The sequence below is a fragment of the Coregonus clupeaformis genome, chromosome 31 (genome assembly GCF_020615455.1).
Source record: "Coregonus clupeaformis isolate EN_2021a chromosome 31, ASM2061545v1, whole genome shotgun sequence".
Classification (NCBI taxonomy): Eukaryota; Metazoa; Chordata; class Actinopteri; order Salmoniformes; family Salmonidae; genus Coregonus; species Coregonus clupeaformis.
Window position 1 is genome coordinate 38,955,799 of NC_059222.1, and position 21,427 is coordinate 38,977,225.

General features: G+C 43.7%; 1 protein-coding gene across 2 annotated transcripts in view; it reads right to left on the reverse strand.

The window, feature by feature from the left end:
- Window positions 1-21,224, reverse strand: part of LOC121547705 (cytohesin-1) — a 57,863-nt gene extending 36,639 nt beyond the window's left edge. For both annotated transcript variants that reach the window (XM_041859107.2, XM_041859104.2), the window contains exon 1: window positions 21,049-21,224. In XM_041859107.2, the coding sequence (XP_041715041.1) occupies window positions 21,049-21,130 (82 nt within the window). In that variant the 5' untranslated portion in view covers window positions 21,131-21,224. The remainder of the gene's footprint in view (window positions 1-21,048) is intronic.
- Between the last annotated feature and the right edge of the window lie 203 nt (window positions 21,225-21,427).

Consider the following 21,427-nt stretch of genomic DNA (forward strand, 5'->3'; position numbering starts at 1 on the left):
TGAAGGGGATTTAAAAAGTGACATCAATAAGGGATCATAGCTTTCATCTGGATTCACCCGGTCAGTCTGTCTTGGAAAGAGCAGGTGTTCATAATATTTTGTATACTAAGTGTATAGAGTTTCCACTAGTTACCACAGCCACAGAGTCAACATTGGCTATATCATGAACATTCATGAAAACAAACATTTGCTTTTTGGTCTTAATTGAAGGTTAGGGTTCGGCATAAGGTTAGCAGTGTGGTTAAGGTTAAGGTTAAGGTTAGGGTTATGTTTACGTTTAAAATCACATTTTAAGAAGATAAATTGCAGAAATGGGTGGAGTTTATGACTTTGTGGCTGTGGTAACTAGTGACGACCGATTTATAGAGCTCTACCTCTGAATGGTGAATGACATGATGACAAGCTAAAGGAAAATTTTAACTCTCCATCAGAAAGAGATAGAGAGGGTGACAGCAACATGGATACAGAGAGAGTGACAGAAAATAATGTGGGTAGACAAGAGAGGAAGAGAAAGAGGAGAGATTAAGAGTAGGGAGAAAATGGGACAAAAGAGGGAGAGAGGGTTTTAAAGAGCAGCTGTGTGCTTGAATCAGAGCTTCATTCACAAAGTTTGGCCACAGAGAGAGGAAAACAGGATATGCTGTGTGTGAGAGAGAGAGAGAGAGAGAGAGAGAGAGAGAGAGAGAGAGAGAGAGAGAGAGAGAGAGAGAGAGAGAGAGAGAGAAAGCAGAGAGAGAGAGAGAGAGAGAGAGAGAGCGAGAGAGAGAGAGAGAGAGAGAGAGAAAGAAAGAAAGAGAGAAAGCAAGAGAGAGAGAGAGAGAGAGAGAGAGGAAGAGGATAAGTGAGTGACAGAGAGAGAGAGAGAGAAAGCGAGAGAGAGAGAGAGAGAGAGAGAGAGAGAGAGAGAGAGAGAAGAGAGAGAGCATTACAGGATATTCCATCTGCAGAACCAAGGAGAAAGAGTTTCTGAAAATAAGGTATACATCTGAATATATATATATATATATATATATATATATATATATATATATATATATATATATATATATAAGCCTCTGAAAAGAAGGTATATAAATAGTAAATCTGACTTTCTGCTTAAGGAGTTTATCAGTAAAATGATTTAAGCCATGGTGAATGGGGAATGAACCACAGTGGTAGGAGAGGACAAAAGACACCTTCAAGGTACATTATTTATTGAGAATACATTTTAAACCTGAAAGGATGATAAGGTATAAACAACAGAAAAATCTACCCTAAAATGTATGGTAAAGCAACAGCAGACATGCATGGATTGTGGCTTTAAATGGTGGCTGTCGTCTCTTCTTTAGTCATCTCACATCACCTCATGTTGTAAACTGCAGAAAGAAAAATAGAGCATGTCACAACCACAGTATTACACTAGTTTGAAATTACACATTAGGTAGGGTAGCAAAATACTATCCCAAAATGTTAATGTTTTCCAGAAAATCTGGTGGGAAGATTCCTGAAATCAGGAGGGAATAAGAAGGAAATCCGGAATCCTTCAACCAGGATTTCTGGAAAACCTGATAATTTTGGGAACGTTATCAGAATTTTGTACCCCCAGTGGGCTTGAACAAATTGTATCCTTCCTTACCTGGAAATCCATCCGTGCGATCCACTGAATTAGTTTCTAAACCGATGTCATTGTAGAGCTTGGGGTCAACATCCCTTAGTAGGGTCAACATTATCTCAGACACATGTTCACCTTTGGCATGGGTCATGTCCACAAGGGCACGTGCTTTATCTGCCCTCCTGTGTCTCCATTATGGTTTCCTTCTCAAATTGATTGATAACTTTTTGGTTAAAGAGTAGATCTAATAGAAGTTTGATGTTGGCCTCGCCCAATCTCGCCACAATGTTCAGCCTTGCCTTGACTTGTGCCATATTAATATGATATCTGAGTGACGGTGACTAACAAAATTAATGGGGGGGTCTGGAGGTCATTCCCCTGGGCACATGCCCTGTGTGCCCGGTCGTTTTATATTTTTTTTATGACAGAGGTCCGGACCTCGGGGTCCTAGTGATGATACTTTTGATACCGAAGCTCCGAGGCATGCGTCGAAATCGCTAGCTCATCTCTCTATCTGTTAGTCCTGTAATTTGTTGCCTTCATTGGGCCTTAGTGACTAAAAAGATGCTCAAAGGTCTTTTAAATACTTTAGCTCGGATGTTAATTTATCTGATTTTATTTCAAATGTTCACTAATATTTGTAATATTGTACTTCTTGTTGATGAAATTCATGCAGTTTTTTTTTTTGAGCTAGCACCCAATTTACTTCCATACACTCTCCTTGTCCCATAATCATGCAGAATGCACCGCACGGTCCATTGAAGATGCAAGGGAAACATACACAATGGGCATTAATACGATTCCAATGGAGTTTTATGGAGCCAGATACCTGCCAAAGGTTGAACGTACGTATCGTACGAACTGTAAGAAAATCCATACGTAAATTGTTAGGATCGTAAGAAAAGCCATGCGTGAAACATGAACGTAAATGTGACATTTCAGATGTGAACATACAAACAACATGTTACGATTACGGACTAACATTTTAGGCTTGAACAAATCTTGTGTTGCAATTCTGAAGTACAATAATACCTTTCAGAGTTTTGGCAGTTTCATCTCACCAACAAAAAAAACATACACCAAACGGCCTGTGAGGAGTGCTACCCTAACAAGCATAACACAGTACAAAAAAAAGAAGCCAGGGAAACCGGAAATAGGTATCCTGCACGTTTTCAAGTTAAAAGTCTCCATTCTCTATTACTCCTCAGTTGAGTTTACTTCACATTTAAGTAGCTAATGTAATGGATTTGTTTGCCAGCGCAAGTCTAGATAGCACTAGCTGTATTATGCCTACAACAGTGAAGTTTCAGTCCGCTAGGTGTATCTCTACAGCACGGGCAACGTGGACATCCCATGTATCAAAATATGACTAATTCAATATTGCACCATCCCATTCTCCGGGCTCTGTCTGCAATCATAGCCAATAGTATATACCAGGAATAATGAAACATCGAATAATAATAGATGCTTGGTGAATCTATTAATTATGTATGACCACTGGAGTCTTTGCCACGCACATTTTTTTAATAGACTATGTTCATATTTACTTCATCACTCAAAATCTTTCCAAAGCATATTCTGTAGGAGGGGTTAATATGAATTACAAATAATTTGACATGATTTATATGAATCAGATCATGAACATATGGACTTTGAAATGAACAAGGGAGAGGTTAAACGTAGGCTAAGTCTGACATAAGCTTATTCCCACACTTTACAATAACTCTGTTGCAGTGGTCTTAGGTAATCTCCGTATAGGCTGTTCCCTCCATCGCGACACTGCTGCCCAGTTGAAGAGCTTGTGATCTCCATGCTGCACCACAGCACCATGCGCCTTCGGAAAAGCACCCCTCAGCCTCAGAAGATGTCCTTCTGGAGGCATGCAGCCATAGAGTCATTATACCCTCATGTAGGCCTTTTTGCCTACTAGCCAAATAAAGTGCAGAGCGTGCATGATGCATGCATCTTGTCATTCCAACATATTTGAACATTTAATTAATCCTTCATTCAGTTCAGTCAGTCAGTATGTCATCCATTCAGTCATTTGTCTGAGTTGCAATAAGAACTAAATCAAAGAGAATAGAACAATCTTATCCATTTGTTTATTGAAATCCATGTGTATTCAAAATGATCTAAATTCTCCGAAGTCCTTTAGCCTATCACTTTAATAATTCAATGTTTAATTTAGGCTTATCTAAATAAAAAATAGGCCTTCAACTTGTAGGCATTGCAATTTAGGCTATCATTTGGGGTACTGGTGTCTTGCAAAATAATTGTATAACTCTATTTGTGTTTTATAACTGCTTTTATTATAGGCCTCCCCTTAAAGAAACCCCAGCTCACAGGCCTCTAAACATAGACTCTAAATACATTTTAAACAAAGTAGTTGAAGAAGCACGTGCAGTGGCTGATAGGGAAAACCGATCTGGCAATAAGAATAGGCTATAGATAGTCTTGACCATTTGGGACCCCTTGGCTATTTCGCTCAGGACAGGTTATAGCCAAGACTTAATCAAAATTTAGTTTTGTGTCATTTATTGATATGGATATAGCCTCTGCGTGATGGCGTTGCGCAACGCAAATGGCTATAACAAGTCTACATACAGAGTGGAATTCACTAATACAACAGTCAAAATGCCTAATATAAGGCCTACAGTCCGTGCTCCCAAATACTGGAAAAAGTGTGATTCATTAGGTTACATGATCACCACAATAGCCCACGCGGCTATAAAAAATAAATGATGCAATTATATCACCATTAAATAACACACAACAGCATGGCATATTTAGATAGCGGAATAAGCCTAAATCATATTTACTTTATATTTTGCAGCTCAGGCGGTTATTCTAAACAAGGTTCTTCTGTGTCGTTATCATTCTCACACAAGTCATTTGCTGAAGGCCCAAGCCTATACTACGTCATCTACTGGTATGTCGTTATTGAATGCAGTTCTAAAACAAGCTCTAGACTTTTATTTTGGAAATGAAACCAGAAGCTGCAAAGCAACTAAAGTTTGGGCTAGAGTTGGTTGATTGACTAGCTAACTTCGACTAGCTACGTTCGGTTCATGTCCTTTGCAGATGCCACGTTACTGACAAAAGTTTGTGCGCATAAAAAATATCTGTAACCGAGTAAAGGGAGACGTAAAGTAAGAATTGAACGTGTAAATGTTCATTCGTAGTCGTAACATAGGGTTTGCACATTTACAGATCTATTTTAACGTTTAAGTTTCATGTTTCACGTATGGTTTTTCTTACAATCCTAACAATTTACATATGCATATTTTTACGATCCTAACGATACGTACGTTCAACCTTTGGCAGGTATCTGGCTCCATAATTTCACTGCATAGTTTGTGATCTTGTGAAAAGTGCAGATTCAGATTTACTTTAAGACAAAGTTTAATTAATTCAGCCCTTCTTGTTTATTACTGTGCTTGTGGTGCTTCAGCACAAACACTTCTACGTTCTTATCCACTGCCATAGATAGACACATCTTTAAGTTGTACCTAAGAAGGTAAGCTGAACAAGTGTTTCATATTTACTTTCATCTTTATTGTCACGCCCTGACTCTGAGGACTCTTATTTGTTGAGTCAGGGTGTGTATTTTCTGTGTTGTGTTGTTCTATGTTATAGAGTCTAGTATGTATAGATCTATGTTGGCCTGTGTGGTTCCCAATCAGAGGCAGCTGTCGCTCGTTGTCTCTGATTGGGGACCATACTTAGGCAGCCTATTGGCACTAGTGGGTTGTGGGATCTTGTTCCGTGTAAGGTATGTTGTTTGTGTGCTACCTTGGACTTCACGTTTTGTTTGTTGTTTTGTTGTGTGTTTATTCGTTAAATAAACATGTTGGCATATCACGCTGCGCCTTGGTCCGTCCCGTCTATAAACGATCGTGACAGAAGATCCCACAAAAACGAGGACCAAGCAGCGTGCTCAGGAAGAGCGTATAGCGATGTCACAGGTGGGCAAATGGTGGTCATGGGAGGAGATATTCGCGGGGAAAGGGCCATGGGCGAAGGTAAATGCCCAGGCAGGAGAGGAACGACGGCAACACGGAAGCCGGCCGAGGAGGAGGCCCGAGAAGCAGCCCCAATAAATTTTTTTGGGGGGGCTAAAGGGGTGGTCGGGGAGCGATAGAGAAGAGCCCCGACCACTGCACCCGGTTGGGTTTCGGATTGGGTCCCTACGACCTTGGGAAGAGGAGTGGGAACAGTACTACACTGAGGAGTCGGAGGATGACGACGACGAGTGTCTGTTCCCTAACTCGTGGGGGCTCCCGGAGGAGTCCTCACGGGAAGAGGAGTGCCGACGACGGAGACCCGAGAGGCAACCCCAATAAAAAAATTTGGGGGGGCACACGGTGTGGACGACGAGGCAGCAGGAGGAAGCGACAGGGCGGATCTGCAGGTTAGGAGAGGAGGCCACCGGGTTACGGGGGCTATTGGTTCAGAGGGAGCAGGAGTTATTAGGTCAGAGGGAGGCGCTACAGGAGGCTATAAGGGAGAAGGAGAGTGTAGAGGCACGGCGAGAGGAGCTGGTTAGGCAGCAGAAGGAGCGGGGGTTTATATAGGAACCCAGTCCCGCTTCTCGCACCAAGCAAGTGGTGCGTGTCGCCAGTCCGGTCCGGCCCGTTCCTGCTCCCCGCACTAAGCCAGTGGTGCGTGTTCCCAGTACGGCCCGACACGTTCCTGCTTCCCGCACTAAGCCAGTGGTGTGTGTTCCCAGTACAGTTCGGTCCGTTCCTGCTCCTCGCATCAAGCCAGTGGTGCGCGTCGCCAGCCCGGTCCGGCCTGTTCCTGACCCTCGCACCAAACTAGTGGTGCGCGTCGCCAGCCCGGTCTGTTCCTGCACCTCGCACCAAGCCAGTGGTGCGCATCGCCAGCCCGGTCCGGCCTGTTCCTGTCCCTCGCACCAAGCCAGTGGTGCGCGTCGCCAGCCCGGTCCGGCCTGTTCCTGCCCCTCGCACCAAGACAGTGGTGCGCGTCGCCAGCCCGGTCCGGCCTGTTCCTGTCCCTCGCACCAAGCCAGTGGTGCGCGTCGCCGGCCCGGCCTGTTCCTGCTCCTCGCACCAAGCCAGTGGTGTGCGTCGCCAGCCCGGCCCGGCCTGTACCTGCTCCCCGCACCAGGCCAGTGGTGCGCGTCGCCAGTCCGGTACGTCCCGTTCCTGCTCCTCGCACCAAGCCAGTGGTGCGCGTCGCCAGCCCGGTACGGCCCGTTCCTGCTCCCCGCACCAAGCCAGTGGTGCGTGTGTCCGTGCCTGTTTCACCGGTGCCTGGTCCAGCACCGGTCAGCTGCTCCACTCCGGAGCCAGAGCAATCCGCTCCACCGGGGTCCGGTCCAACTCCGGTCAGCGGATCCACTCCAGAGCCAGAGTAGTCCGCTCCACCGGTGCCTGATCCAGCTCCGGTTAGCTGCTCCACTCCGGAGCCAGAGCAATCCGCTCCACCGGTGCCCAGTTCAGCTCCGGTCAGCTGCTCCACTCCGGAGCCAGAGCAATCCACTCCACCGGGGTCCAGTCCAGCTCCGGTCAGCGGCTCCACTCCGGAGCCAGAGCAGTTCGATCCACCGTCGTCGGGTCCAGCTCCAGTCAGCAGTTCCAGTCCAGACCCAGACTTCAGCCCCTCAGACTCACACATCTTTAAGTTGTACCTAAGAAGGTAAGCTGAACAAGTGTTTCATATTTACTTTCGTCTTTATTGTCACGCCCTGACTCTGAGGACTCTTATTTGTTGAGTCAGGGTGTGTATTTTCTGTGTTGTGTTGTTCTATGTTATAGAGTCTAGTATGTATAGATCTATGTTGGCCTGTGTGGTTCCCAATCAGAGGCAGCTGTCGCTCGTTGTCTCTGATTGGGGACCATACTTAGGCAGCCTATTGGCACTAGTGGGTTGTGGGATCTTGTTCCGTGTAAGGTATGTTGTTTGTGTGCTACCTTGGACTTCACGTTTCGTTTGTTGTTTTGTTGTGTGTTTATTCGTTAAATAAACATGTTGGCATATCACGCTGCGCCTTGGTCCGTCCCGTTCATCAACGATCGTGACATTTATAGAGGATATAGTTGCTTTTTTGGGGGTTATCATGTTCTTATATAATGTTCTTAAATAACGTTAACTGTAATATTTAGTCACTAAAATGTTCTTAAACAATGTTATTTTAATATTTAGTTAAAAAATCATCATTTAGAGTATCTGTTAATCCTTTGGAGCACAATTTGTGAGAAAAAAAGGGTATGTTCTTCATTCCACCTTTAAAAACCCATATATCGGCAGATATATCGGTGATCGGTGGCTTTTGTGTCACGATTCTCTAAAGCAGAACCTGAAGCAGACCAGGACAAGGTGAGTAGACAGAAGGGGAGTATTTATTTAATGACTGAAATGTGGAAGCAGGCAGGGGTGGGGTGAATGTTCTGGGAGAATAACTGTAGACAGAGTAAACGGAGGTAAGTACACGGCAAGCAAAAAGTACAAAACAACAAAACTAACTCTAGAAAACTTGAGGCTGATACGCTGACACAACATACTGTTCATGGCTAACGATCCGGCAGGGAATGGATGTCAGGTCAGAGCTTATGAAGTGGAGAGGTGATGATCAGGACCAGGTGTGCAGATAGCTGATGAGATGCAGGTGCGGGTAATAGAGAGATCTCCCGCCTAGCTTCGTCGCCCGGCAACCAGACAGGGTGCGTTCAGGAACCTCAGGAAAACAGACTCCAGGACAGAAAACAGGCAACTCAGGCAGAAACAGACTCAGGAAGCGGGATTCATGACAGTACCCCCCCCCCCATCCGACGAACGCCACCGGGCGGACTACCCGGAGCACCAGGATGGAGGCGGTAGAAGTCACGAAGGAGGTCAGCATCAAGGATCTGACGCCGAGGAATCCAACTCCTCAGGACCATACCCCTCCCAGTCCACGAGATACTGGAAACCCTGACGTCTGGAATCCATGATGCGGCGCACCGTGTAGACAGGACTACCTCCGATCATCCGAGGAGGAGGAGGAGGACGAAGAGGAGGGGGCAACAGAGGACTGAGGAGAACAGGCTTGAGGCAGGAGACATGAAAGGTGGGATGGACTCTGAGCGTTCTAGGCAATTTGAGTCGTACCACAACAGGATTAATAACTCTCTCCACCACAAACTGACCAATGAACTTCGGTGACAGTTTCTTCGACTCAGTCCGCAGAGGAAGATCCCGTGTAGCCAACCAGACCTTATCTCCGACGGTATAAGCGGGGGCTGGAATACGGCGACGATTCACCTGGAGCTGATACCGGTCAGAAACTCTAAGGTGGGCCTTTCTGGCCTGATGCCAGGTCCGGTGGCAACGACGAATGTGGGCCTGGACAGAGGGAACCGAGAGATCCCTCTCCTGAGAAGGAAACAAGGGAGGTTGGTAGCCGTACAGGCACTGGAAGGGAGACATCCTAGTGGCAGATGTAGGGAGAGTATTATGGGCATACTCGACCCAGGGCAACTGAGAGACCCAAGAGGTGGGGTTGGAGGAGACAAGGCAGCACAGCGTGGACTCCATCTTCTGGTTGGCTCTCTCCGCCTGACCATTAGATTGGGGGTGAAATCCAGATGTGAGACTGACTGTAGCTACAATGGCCAAACAGAAGGACTTCCAGACAGCAGAGGTAAACTGAGGACCACGGTCGGAAACTATGTCACTGGGCAACCCGTGGACCCTGAAAACCTCCCTAACAAGGATCTCGGAGGGAAGCTTGGAGATGGGAACAAAGTGGGAGAACTTGCTGAATCTGTCCACAATAGTCAGAATGACCGTGTTGCCATCAGAAGAGGGCAACCCAGTGACAAAGTCCAGGGCCAGATGCGACCATGGTCGCCGGGGAATAGGTAGGGGATGAAGAAGCCCAGAGCTGGGCCGATTGGTACTCTTATTCTGTGCACAAACTGGACAGGCAGCAACAAACCTCCGGGTATCTTCTCCCATGGCAGTCCACCAAAATCGTCTGCGCAGTAACACCATAGTCCGAGCGACGCCAGGGTGACAAGCCATCTAACTGGCGTGGGACCATTGGAGGACAGCAGAACGGACAGACTCTGGCACAAACAACCGACCGGGTGGACAGTTACCGGGACCGGGCTGCGTCCGAAGGGCCGCCATAACCTCCTCCTCAATCCTCCATGTAACTGCTCCCACGACGAAGTTCTGGGGAAGAATCGTCTCAGTCTTGGCCCCACTCTCCTCCGTCTTGGAGAACATCCGGGACAAGGCGTCCGCCTTGCCGTTCTTGGAACCAGGTCAGAACATCAGGGGAAAATTAAAGCGTCCAAAAAACAAAGCCCACCTGGCCTGACGGGAGTTGAGACGTCTAGCCGATTGCACGTAAGCAAGATTATTGTGGTCAGTCCAGACAACAAACGGTTGCTCCGCCCCCTCCAACCAACTCCTCCAAGGCCAGTTTCACTGCGAGAAGCTCCCGGTTACCCACATCATAGTTTCTCTCCGCAGGCGAAAGCTGACGAGAGTAGAAGGTGCAGGGATGGAGTTTACCGTCAGTGGAGCTATGCTGGGACAGGATGGCACCAACCCCCACATCAGACGCGTCCACTTCTACGACAAACTGACGGGAAGTGTCAGGTTGAGAGAGAATCGGGGCGTTGGTGAATCGGTTCTTCAAGTCCAGAAATGCTCGGTCTGCCTCAGGATTCCAACAGAAGGTTCTGGTGCTAGAAGTCAGAGCAGTTAGTGGAGCGGCCACACGGCTGTAATCACGGATAAATGTACGATAGAAATTCGCAAACCCCAGAAACCTCTGGAGCTGCAATCTCGTACCGGGCTGGGCCCAATCCAGAACCGCCCAAACCTTCTCTTGGTCCATCTTGATCTCTCCCCTGGAGATGATGTACCCGAGGAAGGATGTAGTGTGGGCGTGAAAATCACACTTATCTGCCTTCACAAACAGGCGGTTCTCCAATAAACGCTGCAGGACCTGCTTGACATGCTGGACATGGCTGGAAAGCTCCTTCGAGAAGATCTGTATCGGACCCAAAAATCTCATATTGGTCGGGCTCTAATGGTAATGACGTTTGTTTTTTATGATAATTGTTAGGTGGAGGTCGCTAGCTACAATGGTCTCTTCAACCTAGCCTAGCTTTTAGCTAGCTAGCTGCTCTGCCGTGCAAGCTAGCTTGACTTGCAATAAAGTCAGGGAAACAAGTTGAGAAAAAAGTAACTAAACAAAACATGTTTTATTATCACCTGAAACAATATGTATCCTGTCTCGAATGAAAAAGTCATATTTTGCAATCTCCCAAAAATAAATGTGACCTCTTGACAAGAACATCTTGCGTTATAACCCTTACAAAAAAGATTGCGGCTTTGAAACTGCAGTAAAAGTGCCTTAACTGCAGTCGACTGTGGTATTTTGGACGCAGTAATTGCAGAATAACTGCAGTTATACTGCACTCTAACTGCAGTTACAATGCAAAATTACTGCAGTAAATTTTTTTTGTTATTTTGGACACAGTATTTGTAGCATACTGCAGTTATACTGCACTCAGACTGCAATCTTTTTTCGTAAGGGAAATGCTACACTCGTCCATTCAGTAGCATGGCAAGACTGATCGAGGTGTCTGTGAAGATGACATATGGCGTAATGATTTAGGTCACGATGGGAACCGGGCATATGCAGCGTTCAAAACAACTGGGAACTCCTAAAAATATGAGGTCAAATCATGACGTCAGTGATCTTCATGTCGGAAAGTTGGAGCTCTAGAAAGAGGCCGAGTTCTCGAGTTGGATGACCGTTCAAAAATATTTTTCCCAACCGACCTCTACTGGACACAGTACTTACAAAAATATTTAGGATTTTTTTTACGGTACATTTCACCTGACCGGTAGCTTAGCAGGTAGAGACGGGAACTATAGAACGTTCAGGGGACGTGAGGGTATTAGGTCGAATTCCGTTGAGGGCACACTGTTTTGAAAATTGTTTTACCGCTGCGCCACGGAGTTTAAGAAAAACGTCGAGAATAAAAGGTCTATCTGATAATCACAATCTGCTATTTATTGTTGACTAGCAGATGTCACTTATGTGCATAATGAAGCTCTGAGTAATGAACTGTTTTTCGGCACAATTGATGAAAGCGTCGAAGCCCTCAGAAAGCCTCGGTTTCCCATCACTACTCATACCGTAGCTGCAACCCTGTACACAGCATAATACTAGTAGTACTTAAAAGTGTTGTCCGTAATATTGTCATATTCGTCTTCCCTTTTAACTTCGGAGAATGAAAAACAATCATGAAGCAGGAAGACGTTGCTGTGTAATGGCCGTGCTGACCGAAGTAATTTCATTATTTTACTAAAAACGTTTAAACTCTTTCTTTTCAGTGACGATAGGAGTGGTGCTCACATCTTTACTACATAAACAAGTGGAACAGGTTGCAATGGCACATCAAAAATAACAAATAAAAACGGCCCGCTCTCACTAATAAAAAACGGCCCGCTCTCACTAATATATAAATTGCAATTGACACTTTGTTTAAAATGTTCCCATGGCCACATGTCTTAATAATAATCCAAGTGAGTGCTGGCCTTTTTCACTTTTGATGTGATCATTTCTTGGCTTCCAAGCACCCTTTCATTTGTTTAGGCAAGAGGATAAGAGTCGAGTTCGTTCTCTCCCTTTACAATACTATGATACAGTACACACAAATGAGAGAAAATATTGTTCCCAGCAACATATCACATTAATTCTGTATTTAAAGACAAATAATTACCTGCCATACTCGGTTGAAAATCTGAAAATGCCTACTCAACGAAAACGAAAGAGTAAGTTAAAAAGTTTTACTCAAGACAGTGGTTGTTACTATCCGAGCCAGAGGCAAAGTCATAATCCCTGACTATTTATACAATGTATCTTCCTACAATCTGATTTTAAACCTTAACCTTAACCTTAAAGGAAAATTCCACCCAAAAATGTTGTCTATATCGTAAAAATTCATTAAAACAACAATTTTATTTTTGGTCTTAATTTAAGGTTAGGTTTAGGCATAAGGTTAGCAGTGTGGTTAAAGGAAAACTATATTTTGGTATTTGTTTCATTAGTCCACTGTTGATATAGTGCCAAAATGTTTTGCATGTCAGCAATCAAGTTTTCAAGATATGTAACTTTCAAAATACAGAAATACAGCTGGTAATATCTTGAAAACTTGATTGCTGACATTCAAAACATTTTGGGACTATGTCAACAATGGACTAATGAAACAAATACCAAATTATAGTTTTGGGGTGGAGTTTTGCTTTAACCACACTGCTAACCTTATGCCTAACCCTAACCTTAAATGAAGACCAAAAAGCATTTTTTTATTTTGATTAATTTGTTTAATATAGACAATTTAAACTTTGCCGCTGGCCCATCTAGTGGAAACCCAAGACAAGGCGGTTTCAGACAATGTAAAACAATAACTTGGCCAGTAAACCAGTTCAGTAACCCAATATAATGACATTCTCCTTACATAATTTAAAGTGTATGACACCATGTCGCAACCCAATCATGGACAAACAAGTTTGATTAAAAAAGAAAAGAAAAAAATGGAGGAAGATGACACTATCTTGCGAACCAGAACTGTACCATGCAGATTATAATATTTTATTTTCAGATTGTCCTTTCCAGCACAGTTCCAGCCACAGTTGGTGGATGCGAAACCAGGCCAGTGCAGTACAGCTTTGCCTGACTTGGTTTTGGCTTGGCATAGAAATGTGAAAATAGTATATTTGAGCTGTTCTTTTTAAAGAGGCAACACACACAGAGAAGTGAGACTGCTAAACAGGATGGAAGTAGAGAGGGACTTAGCAGCTGTGTGCTTGAATTAGAACTTTACTAACTGAGTCTGGCTAAAGGAGAAGGAAAAAAATAGCATAAAGAACAGGAGAGAGAGAGGGGGAGTTGGGGAGATGGGGAAATGAAAGATAGAGAGATACAAAAGAAAAACGAGTATGATAACAGTGAGAGGAAGGGCTTCTGAAATGAAGGTATAAAACTGAAAATATAATAAAATATATATGCTTAAGCCTCTGAAAGTAAGGTATATAAATAGTAAATCTGACTTTCTGCTTAAGGAGTTTATCAGTAAAATGATTTAAGCCACGGTGAATTAACCACAGTGGCAGGAGAGGACTAAAACAGAGGAAGGGAGAGGGCGAGAGAAAGATAGAGAAAAGGAGAGACGAGGAAAAGGAGAGGGACAGATTGGATAGAGTGGTTGAATAATGGAAAATGTAAGCAAATGAGAAGAGTGGGATAGAGGAAGAAAGATCATGGTCCACAAGAGGCTCAAATCAAAATGTGTCAGTCCACTCATCTCACACCCACACACACTTTCTCTCTCTCTCATGAAATGTCCCCCCCACACACACAGAGCACAGCAACCTGAGGAGTTTCATTGAATTATATAAATCACCACGGCAACATCAATCTTTGTATATTTGTTACGGGTCACAGTAGAAAACAATGCATTTCAAATCATTGAGGACAACACAAAAGAGTTTATCAACTTATTAGGTGGGACTTGTGAAGCAAAAGTCCCCACTTTAAATCTTCGTCATACTTCTTCTTCTTCTTCTGCACGCTACTCCTCTTAAACCGTTTAAGCTATAAACACCATTCAAACGTTAAAATGTGCAGACTGGTCTCGAATAGTGTGCTTGCATACTACTTTTTGATATTTGATATACTATTATATTTTTTGTCTTTCTTTTTGTCCATCTTCATTCACTTTAAAGTGGAACTGACAGCATTTTAACTACTTTGCAGATATGAAACAAACAGACAATCATAATATCAGTAAAAAATATCAAATTCCCAGTTTATGCTACAAAACCAACTTTATAGGTTTTAAAAATAGATTATCTTTAACTCAACAGTCCATGACGTACACTAAGGCGTTGTTTATTATTTTTTATTGTTTTAGGGGGTAGATCAGCTTTAATATTGGAGATAGATTATAGCTTCCATCAATGTAATTGTCTGCATCACTTCCAATCCCCCATATATTTATATATACACATACATTTATACACACACACTGTACATACATACACACATATACATACACATATAAATACATACATATACACATACATACATATATATATATATATATATATATATATATATATATATATACAGTGCCTTGCAAAAGTATTCACCCCCCTTGGCGTTTTTCCTATTTTACAATAGTTCTATTTTGTTTGTTTTTACTCCTGTCCTTCCTCTACCCTCAACCACTCCCATCTATTTCTGATGTCCATCTGGTTTGATTTCTATTTCAAATCAAATCAAATCAAATGAAATTGTATTGGGGGGGGCAATGCAAATAGTCCGGGTAGTCATGATTAGCTGTTCAGGAGTCTTATGGCTTGGGGGTAGAAGCTGTTAAGAAGCCTTTTGGACCTAGACTTGGTGCGCCAGTACCGCTTACCGTGTGGTAGCAGAGAGAACAGTCTGTGACTAGGGTGGCTGGAGTCTTTGACAATTTTTAGGGCCTTCCTCTGACACCGCCTGGTATAGAGGTCCTGGATGGCAGGAAGCTTGGCCCCAGTGATGTACTGGGCCGTACGCACTACCCTCTGTAGTGCCTTGCTGTCGGAGGCCGAGCAGTTGCCATACCAGGCAGTGATACAACCAGTCAGGATGCTCTCGATGGTGCAGCTGTATAACTTTTTGAGGATCTGAGGACCCATGCCAAATCTTTTCAGTCTCCTGAGGGGGAATAGGCTTTGTCGTGCCCTCTTCACGACTGTCTTGGTGTGTTTGGACCATGATCATTTGTTGGTGATGTGGACACCAAGGAACTTGAAGCTCTCAACCTGTTCCACTACAGCCCCGTCGATGAGAATGGGGGTGTGCTCAGTCCTCTTTTTTTTCCTGTAGTCCACAATCATCTCCTTTGTCTTGATCACGTTGAGGGAGAGGTTGTTATCCTGGCACCACACGGCCAGGTCTCTGACCTCCGCCTACCACTGTTGTGTCGTCGGCAAACTTAATGATGGTGTTGGAGTCGTGCCTAGCCATGCAGTCATGGATGAACAGGGAGTACAGGAGGGGACTGAGCACGCACCCTCGAGGGGCCCCCATGTTGAGGATCAGCGTGGCAGATGTTTTGTTACCTCCCCTTACCACCTGGGGGCGGCCCGTTAGGAAGTCCAGGATCCAGTTGCAGAGGGAGGTGTTTAGTCCCAGGGTCGTTAGCTTAGTGATTAGCTTTGAGGGCACTATGGTGTTGAACGCTGAGCTGTAGTCAATGAATAGCATTCTCACATAGGTTTTCCTCTAGTCCAGGTGGGAAAGGGCAGTGTGGAGTGCAATAGAGATTGCATGATCTGTGGATCTGTTGGGGCGGTATGCAAATTGGAGTGGGTCTAGGGTTTCTGGGATAATGGTGTTGATGTGAGCCATGACCAGCCTTTCAAAGCACTTCATGGCTACAGACGTGAGTGCTACGGGTCGGTAGTCATTTAGGCAGGTTATCTTAGTGTTCTTGGGCTCAGGGACCTGTTTAAAAGTCTTACTCACATCAGCTACGGAGAGCATGATCACATAGTCAAATGGAAAAGCTGGTGCTCTCATGCATGCTTCAGTGTTGCTTGCCTCGAAGCGAGCATAGAAGTGATTTAGCTCTTCTGGTAGGCTCGTGTCACTGGGCAGCTCGTGGCTGTGCTTCCCTTTGTAGTCTGTAATAGTTTTCAAGCCCTGCCACATCCGACAAGCATCGGAGCCGGTGTAGTACGATTCAATCTTAGTCCTGTATTGACTCTTTGCCTGTTTGATGGTTCGTCGGAGGGCATAGCGGGATTTTTTATTAGCGTCCGGGTTAGAGTCCTGCTCCTTGAAAGCGGTAGCTCTACCTTTTAGCTCAGTGCGGATGTTGCCTGTAATCCATGGCTTCTGGTTGGGGTATGTACGTACGGTCACTGTGGGGACGACGTCATCGATACAGTTATTGATGAAGCCAGTGACTGATGTGGTGTACTCCTCAATGCTATCGGAAGAATCCCAGAACATATTCCAGTCTGTGCTAGCAAAACAGTCCTGTAGCTTAGCATCTGCGTCATCTAACCTCTTCCTTATTAACCGAGTCACTGGTGCTTCCAGCTTCAGTTTTTGCTTATAAGCAGGAATCAGGAGGATAGAGTTATGGTCAGATTTGCCAAATGGAGGGCTTGGGAGAGCTTTGTTCGCGAGTAAAGGTAGTCTAGAGTTTTTTCCCCCTCTGGTTGCACATTTAACATGCTGGTAGAAATTTGGTAGAACGGATTTAAGTTTCCCTGCATTAATGTCCCCGGCCACTAGGAACGCTGCCTCTGGATGAGCGTTTTCCTGTTTACTTATGGCCATATCGTTCAAACTGTGCTCTTTCACAAAAGTTCTTAACCTATAACCTATATATGTTTTACAGACAAAGTATGTTTTACATTAGTTATGTTGTTGTTATTTGTTGTTATTTGTCCCAAACTTCAGCTCCATTCAACCCCTCCCATCTATCTCTTAACACCATCCATATTGGATTTCTATTTGCCATAGATTTTTCAACTCTGCTGTTTCACAAAAGTTCTGAACCTTTCTATTCTCATTGTTTCTACAGATTGTAAATTGAAAATAAACATTTTTGCTAAAAGTATTATTATATTATTGATCGATTGACTATGACTTTTGAGATCACCCAGTAGTAGTGCTATCTGCAGGGTTAGCTCCAGGTACATATTGCAATTCTTCAGCCATTCCTGGACCTGTGACCAAAAACAAGCTACATATGGACAGTACCAAAACAATAATCAAAAGTAATAGTTAGTCATGAACGCTCTAGATAACATGTAAACAGCCTAACCAACTCTGCTACGGCGAGCAAAATGGTCAGAGTGAGGTGTTCTCTCATTTGTGTCTGGAAGTAGCTAGCTAACAACTAGCCAACTTTAGCCAGTTAGCTTGGTTGGGACAGGCATACTCTGGCAGGCAAGCTGCAAAAGGAGGAGTAGGCTACAATTCCCCATCGTTTATCAGTGCAATTTCGACAGTCAACTAGCTGATAAAGTTTGAGAGGGTTTATCTAATGTTCCTTCGTTAGATTTTAGCTCATCCTGCTCTGGCTAGCATTAGTTGTTGATCTTGTTGTTGATGTATATAACTGAGGGAGAGAGAGCCTACCTTTTCATGGTTGTTTGATCAATAAGACTGTAAAGTTCCCAAATGTAAGAGGACTCCTGTGGTGTTTACATACAGTGCCTTCGGAAAGTTTTCAGACCCCTTGACCTTTTCCATATTTTGTTACGTTACAGCCTTATTCTAAAATTGATTTTTTTTTAATCCTCAGCAATCTACACACAATACCCCATAATGACAAAGCGAAAACAGGTTTTCATAACATTTTGCAAATGTATGAAAAATAAAAAACAGAAATACCTTATTTACATAAGTATTCAGACCCTTTGCTATGAGACTCAAAATTGAGCTCAGGTGCATCCTGTTTCCATTGATCATCCTTGAGTTGTTTCTACAACTTGATTGGAGTCCACCTGTGGTAAATTCAATTGATTGGACATGATTTGGAAAGGCACACACCTGTCTATATAAGGTCCCACAGTTGACAGTGCACGTCAGAGCAAAAACCAAGCCATGAGGTCGAAGGAATTGTCCGTAGAGCTTCGAGACAGGATTGTGTTGAGGCACTGATCTGGGGAATAGTACCGAAACATTTCTGCAGCATTGAAGGTCCCCAAGAACTCCCCATTCTTAAATGGAAGAAGTTTGGAACCACCAAGACTCTTCCTAGAGCTGGCCGCCCGACCAAACTGAGCAATCGGGGAAGAAGGGCCTTGGTCAGGGAGGTGACCAAGAACCCGATGGTCACTGACAGAGCTCTAGAGTTCCTCTGTGGAGATGGGAGAACCTTCCAGAAGGACAACCATCTCTGCAGCACTCCACCAATCAGGCCTTTATGGTAGAGTGGCCAGACGGAAGCCACTCCTCAGTAAAAGGCACATGACAGCCTGCTTGGAGGGTGCCAAAAGGCACCTAAAGACTCTGACCATAAGAAACAAGATTCTCTGGTCTGATGAAACCAAGATTGAAGTATTTGGCCTGAATTCCAAGCGTCACATCTTGAGGAAACCTGGCACCATCATTATGGTGAAGCATGGTGGTGGGCAGCATCATGCTGTGGGGATGTTTTTCAGCGGCAGGGACTGGGAGACTAGTCAGGATCGAGGCAAAGATAAACGGAGTAAAGTACAGAGAGATCCTTAATGAAAACCTGCTCCAGAGCGCCTAGGACCTCAGACTGGGGCGAAGTTTCACCTTCCAACAGGACAACGACCCTGAGCACACAGCCAAGACAACGCAGGAGTGGCTTCGGGACAAGTCTCTGAATGTTCTTGAGTGGCCCAGCCAGACCCCGGACTTGAGCCCGATCGAACATCTCTGGAGAGACCTGAAAATAGCTGTGCAGCAACGCTCCCCATCCAACCTGACAGAGCTTGAGAGGATCTGCAGAGAGGAATGGGAGGAACTCCCCAAATACAGGTGTGCCAAGCTTGTAGCGTCCTGCCCAAGAAGACTCAAGGCTGTAATCGCTGCCAAAGGTGCTTCAACAAAGTACTGAGTAAAGGGTCTGACTACTTATGTAAATGTTATATCTCAGTTTTTTATTTTTAATACATTTGCGAACATTTCTAAAAACCTGTTTTTGCTTTGTCATTATGGGGTATTGTGTGTAGATTGATGAGGGGGGAAAACAATTTAATCAATTTTAGAATAAGGCTGTAACGTAACAAAATGTGGAAAAAGTCAAGGGGTCTGAATACTTTCCAAATGCAGTGTATATTGCTATAGAATTTTCACAAATGCCTTAGTATACGTAATTCCCAAACATTCTAAGAAATTATGAAAACGTGAAAATGACCATTTCTAAGTGCTCGCTTGTCAGAAAATGTTTTTAAAATGTCATATTCTTCCTGGGGGTGTATCTGAACAGGTTTTAATAATATTTCACGTTGCTAAAATGCTGTCAGTTCCACTTTGATGTGACTTTTTTCAACATTCTAAAGCTCCCCATTGTGACATCATCACTTTCAACTTCCATTCACTGTAAATGCAACAATACAATTATTGACACAAATCAGCTACTTTGATGACTTTGTCAAACACTTACAAAAAAACAGAGGGTATGACATCTTCCTCTACTTCTCTGCTATTCAAATCTGAAATAATAACATAATTATCTGGTACCGATCAAATGTTACAGCTGTTTAAGTGACCGCATCAACAACATTTTCTTTAACATTTGATAAATAACTGACATTTTGACCACTTTCCGAACAAGTTAGACAAAAAGTTAACGGGTATGACATCTTCATCTACTTCTCTGCTATTCAAATATGTCCACGGAACAAAAATATCCACTATGGATCTAACGATAGAGCTGTTTTAGTAACTGCATTAACAACTTTTTCCAAACAACTGCCGTTTTGACCACTTAACCAACAAGTTTGACAAAAACTTAGACGGTATGACATCTTGGTCTACTTCTCTGCTATTCATATCTGGAATCGGAACAAAAATATATTGTACAGATCTAACGATACAACTGTTTTAGTAACCGCATGATCAACTTTTCATCAACATATTTTCAAACAACTGCCGTTTTGACCACTTTCCCAGCACTTTAGACAAAAACAGAAGACATCTACTACCAATGAAGAGGTACAGCTGTTTTAGTAACCACATCAACTCATTTATCTAACTTCCCACTGTTGAATTAACTGCCATGGAACTTTTCAAAACTTTCAAATTATAACAATGGGGGAGCATTAATTCCTTTATCATACCAATCAGTCCCACTTAACCTCACTTTATCCCTCCATCCATTAGGTATTCTCTATCCCTGTATCCTTACTTTATTTATCTATTTATTTATCTATCCAGTCATAACTTTCTTTTATCAGCTTTATCCTTTGGTTAAGAAATTAATGTATGGTTGAAGTAAGAGATAAACGCTTGGGATAAAGTAAAGTTTTACAATTTATTTTAAACTTCAACAATGCCTCCTACTCTGTTATTACAGTTTGCATATACTGTGGTATTCTAGAAGGAGAGTGGATAAAAGTGTAGTAGGCTAGTCTGAGTGTAGTTATTTGTAATGAAATATGTGATCTATCTGCCCCACAATCCAAAGTAATAAGATTGATAGGTCTATCAAAGTAATCTAAATTTAACTTAGACTATATTTAACTTCTTGGCTTAAGTAAAACATTTTAAACTTCTTCCCCTACCACAAACATACTTGTAAAGAGTTAAAGCAAGTCCCACCAATTTTTCTTCATGGAAAATTACTATATAGTTTCCGTTGTGGTCCTCTTGTTTTGGCTGGCAGGAAATAAATTGATTAACTTGTTTCTGTTATCCTGGATGATTAGAGGTGACCTACCTTCAGTTGCTGCAGGTCTGACTGTTGGACAAAGAAACGCCTGGAAACTGGAAGCACACAGCTCACTAACAGTCCCCATCATTACACTGTGAGTGTGTGCGTGTGTGTTTGTGTGTGTGTGTGTGTGTGTTGAACTAGGTGTTGAAGCTAAGTGTTCCGATGTTCTTAGCGTCTTTCCTCTTTTCTCTGTCCTCTCTCTTCTTTCTTCCCTCTCTTCACTGTCTCTCTCTTCTTGTGACTCTGTCTGTCCCTCCAGGCAGCACCCCTCCACACACAGGTTTATGAATCCCACTGTCGAGGCACAGTTCCTGGGTTCAGCTCACTAGGCGCTCCCCTGAATGATCCAACCTCCAGTGCTCTCTCCCCTCCTCTGCCACAC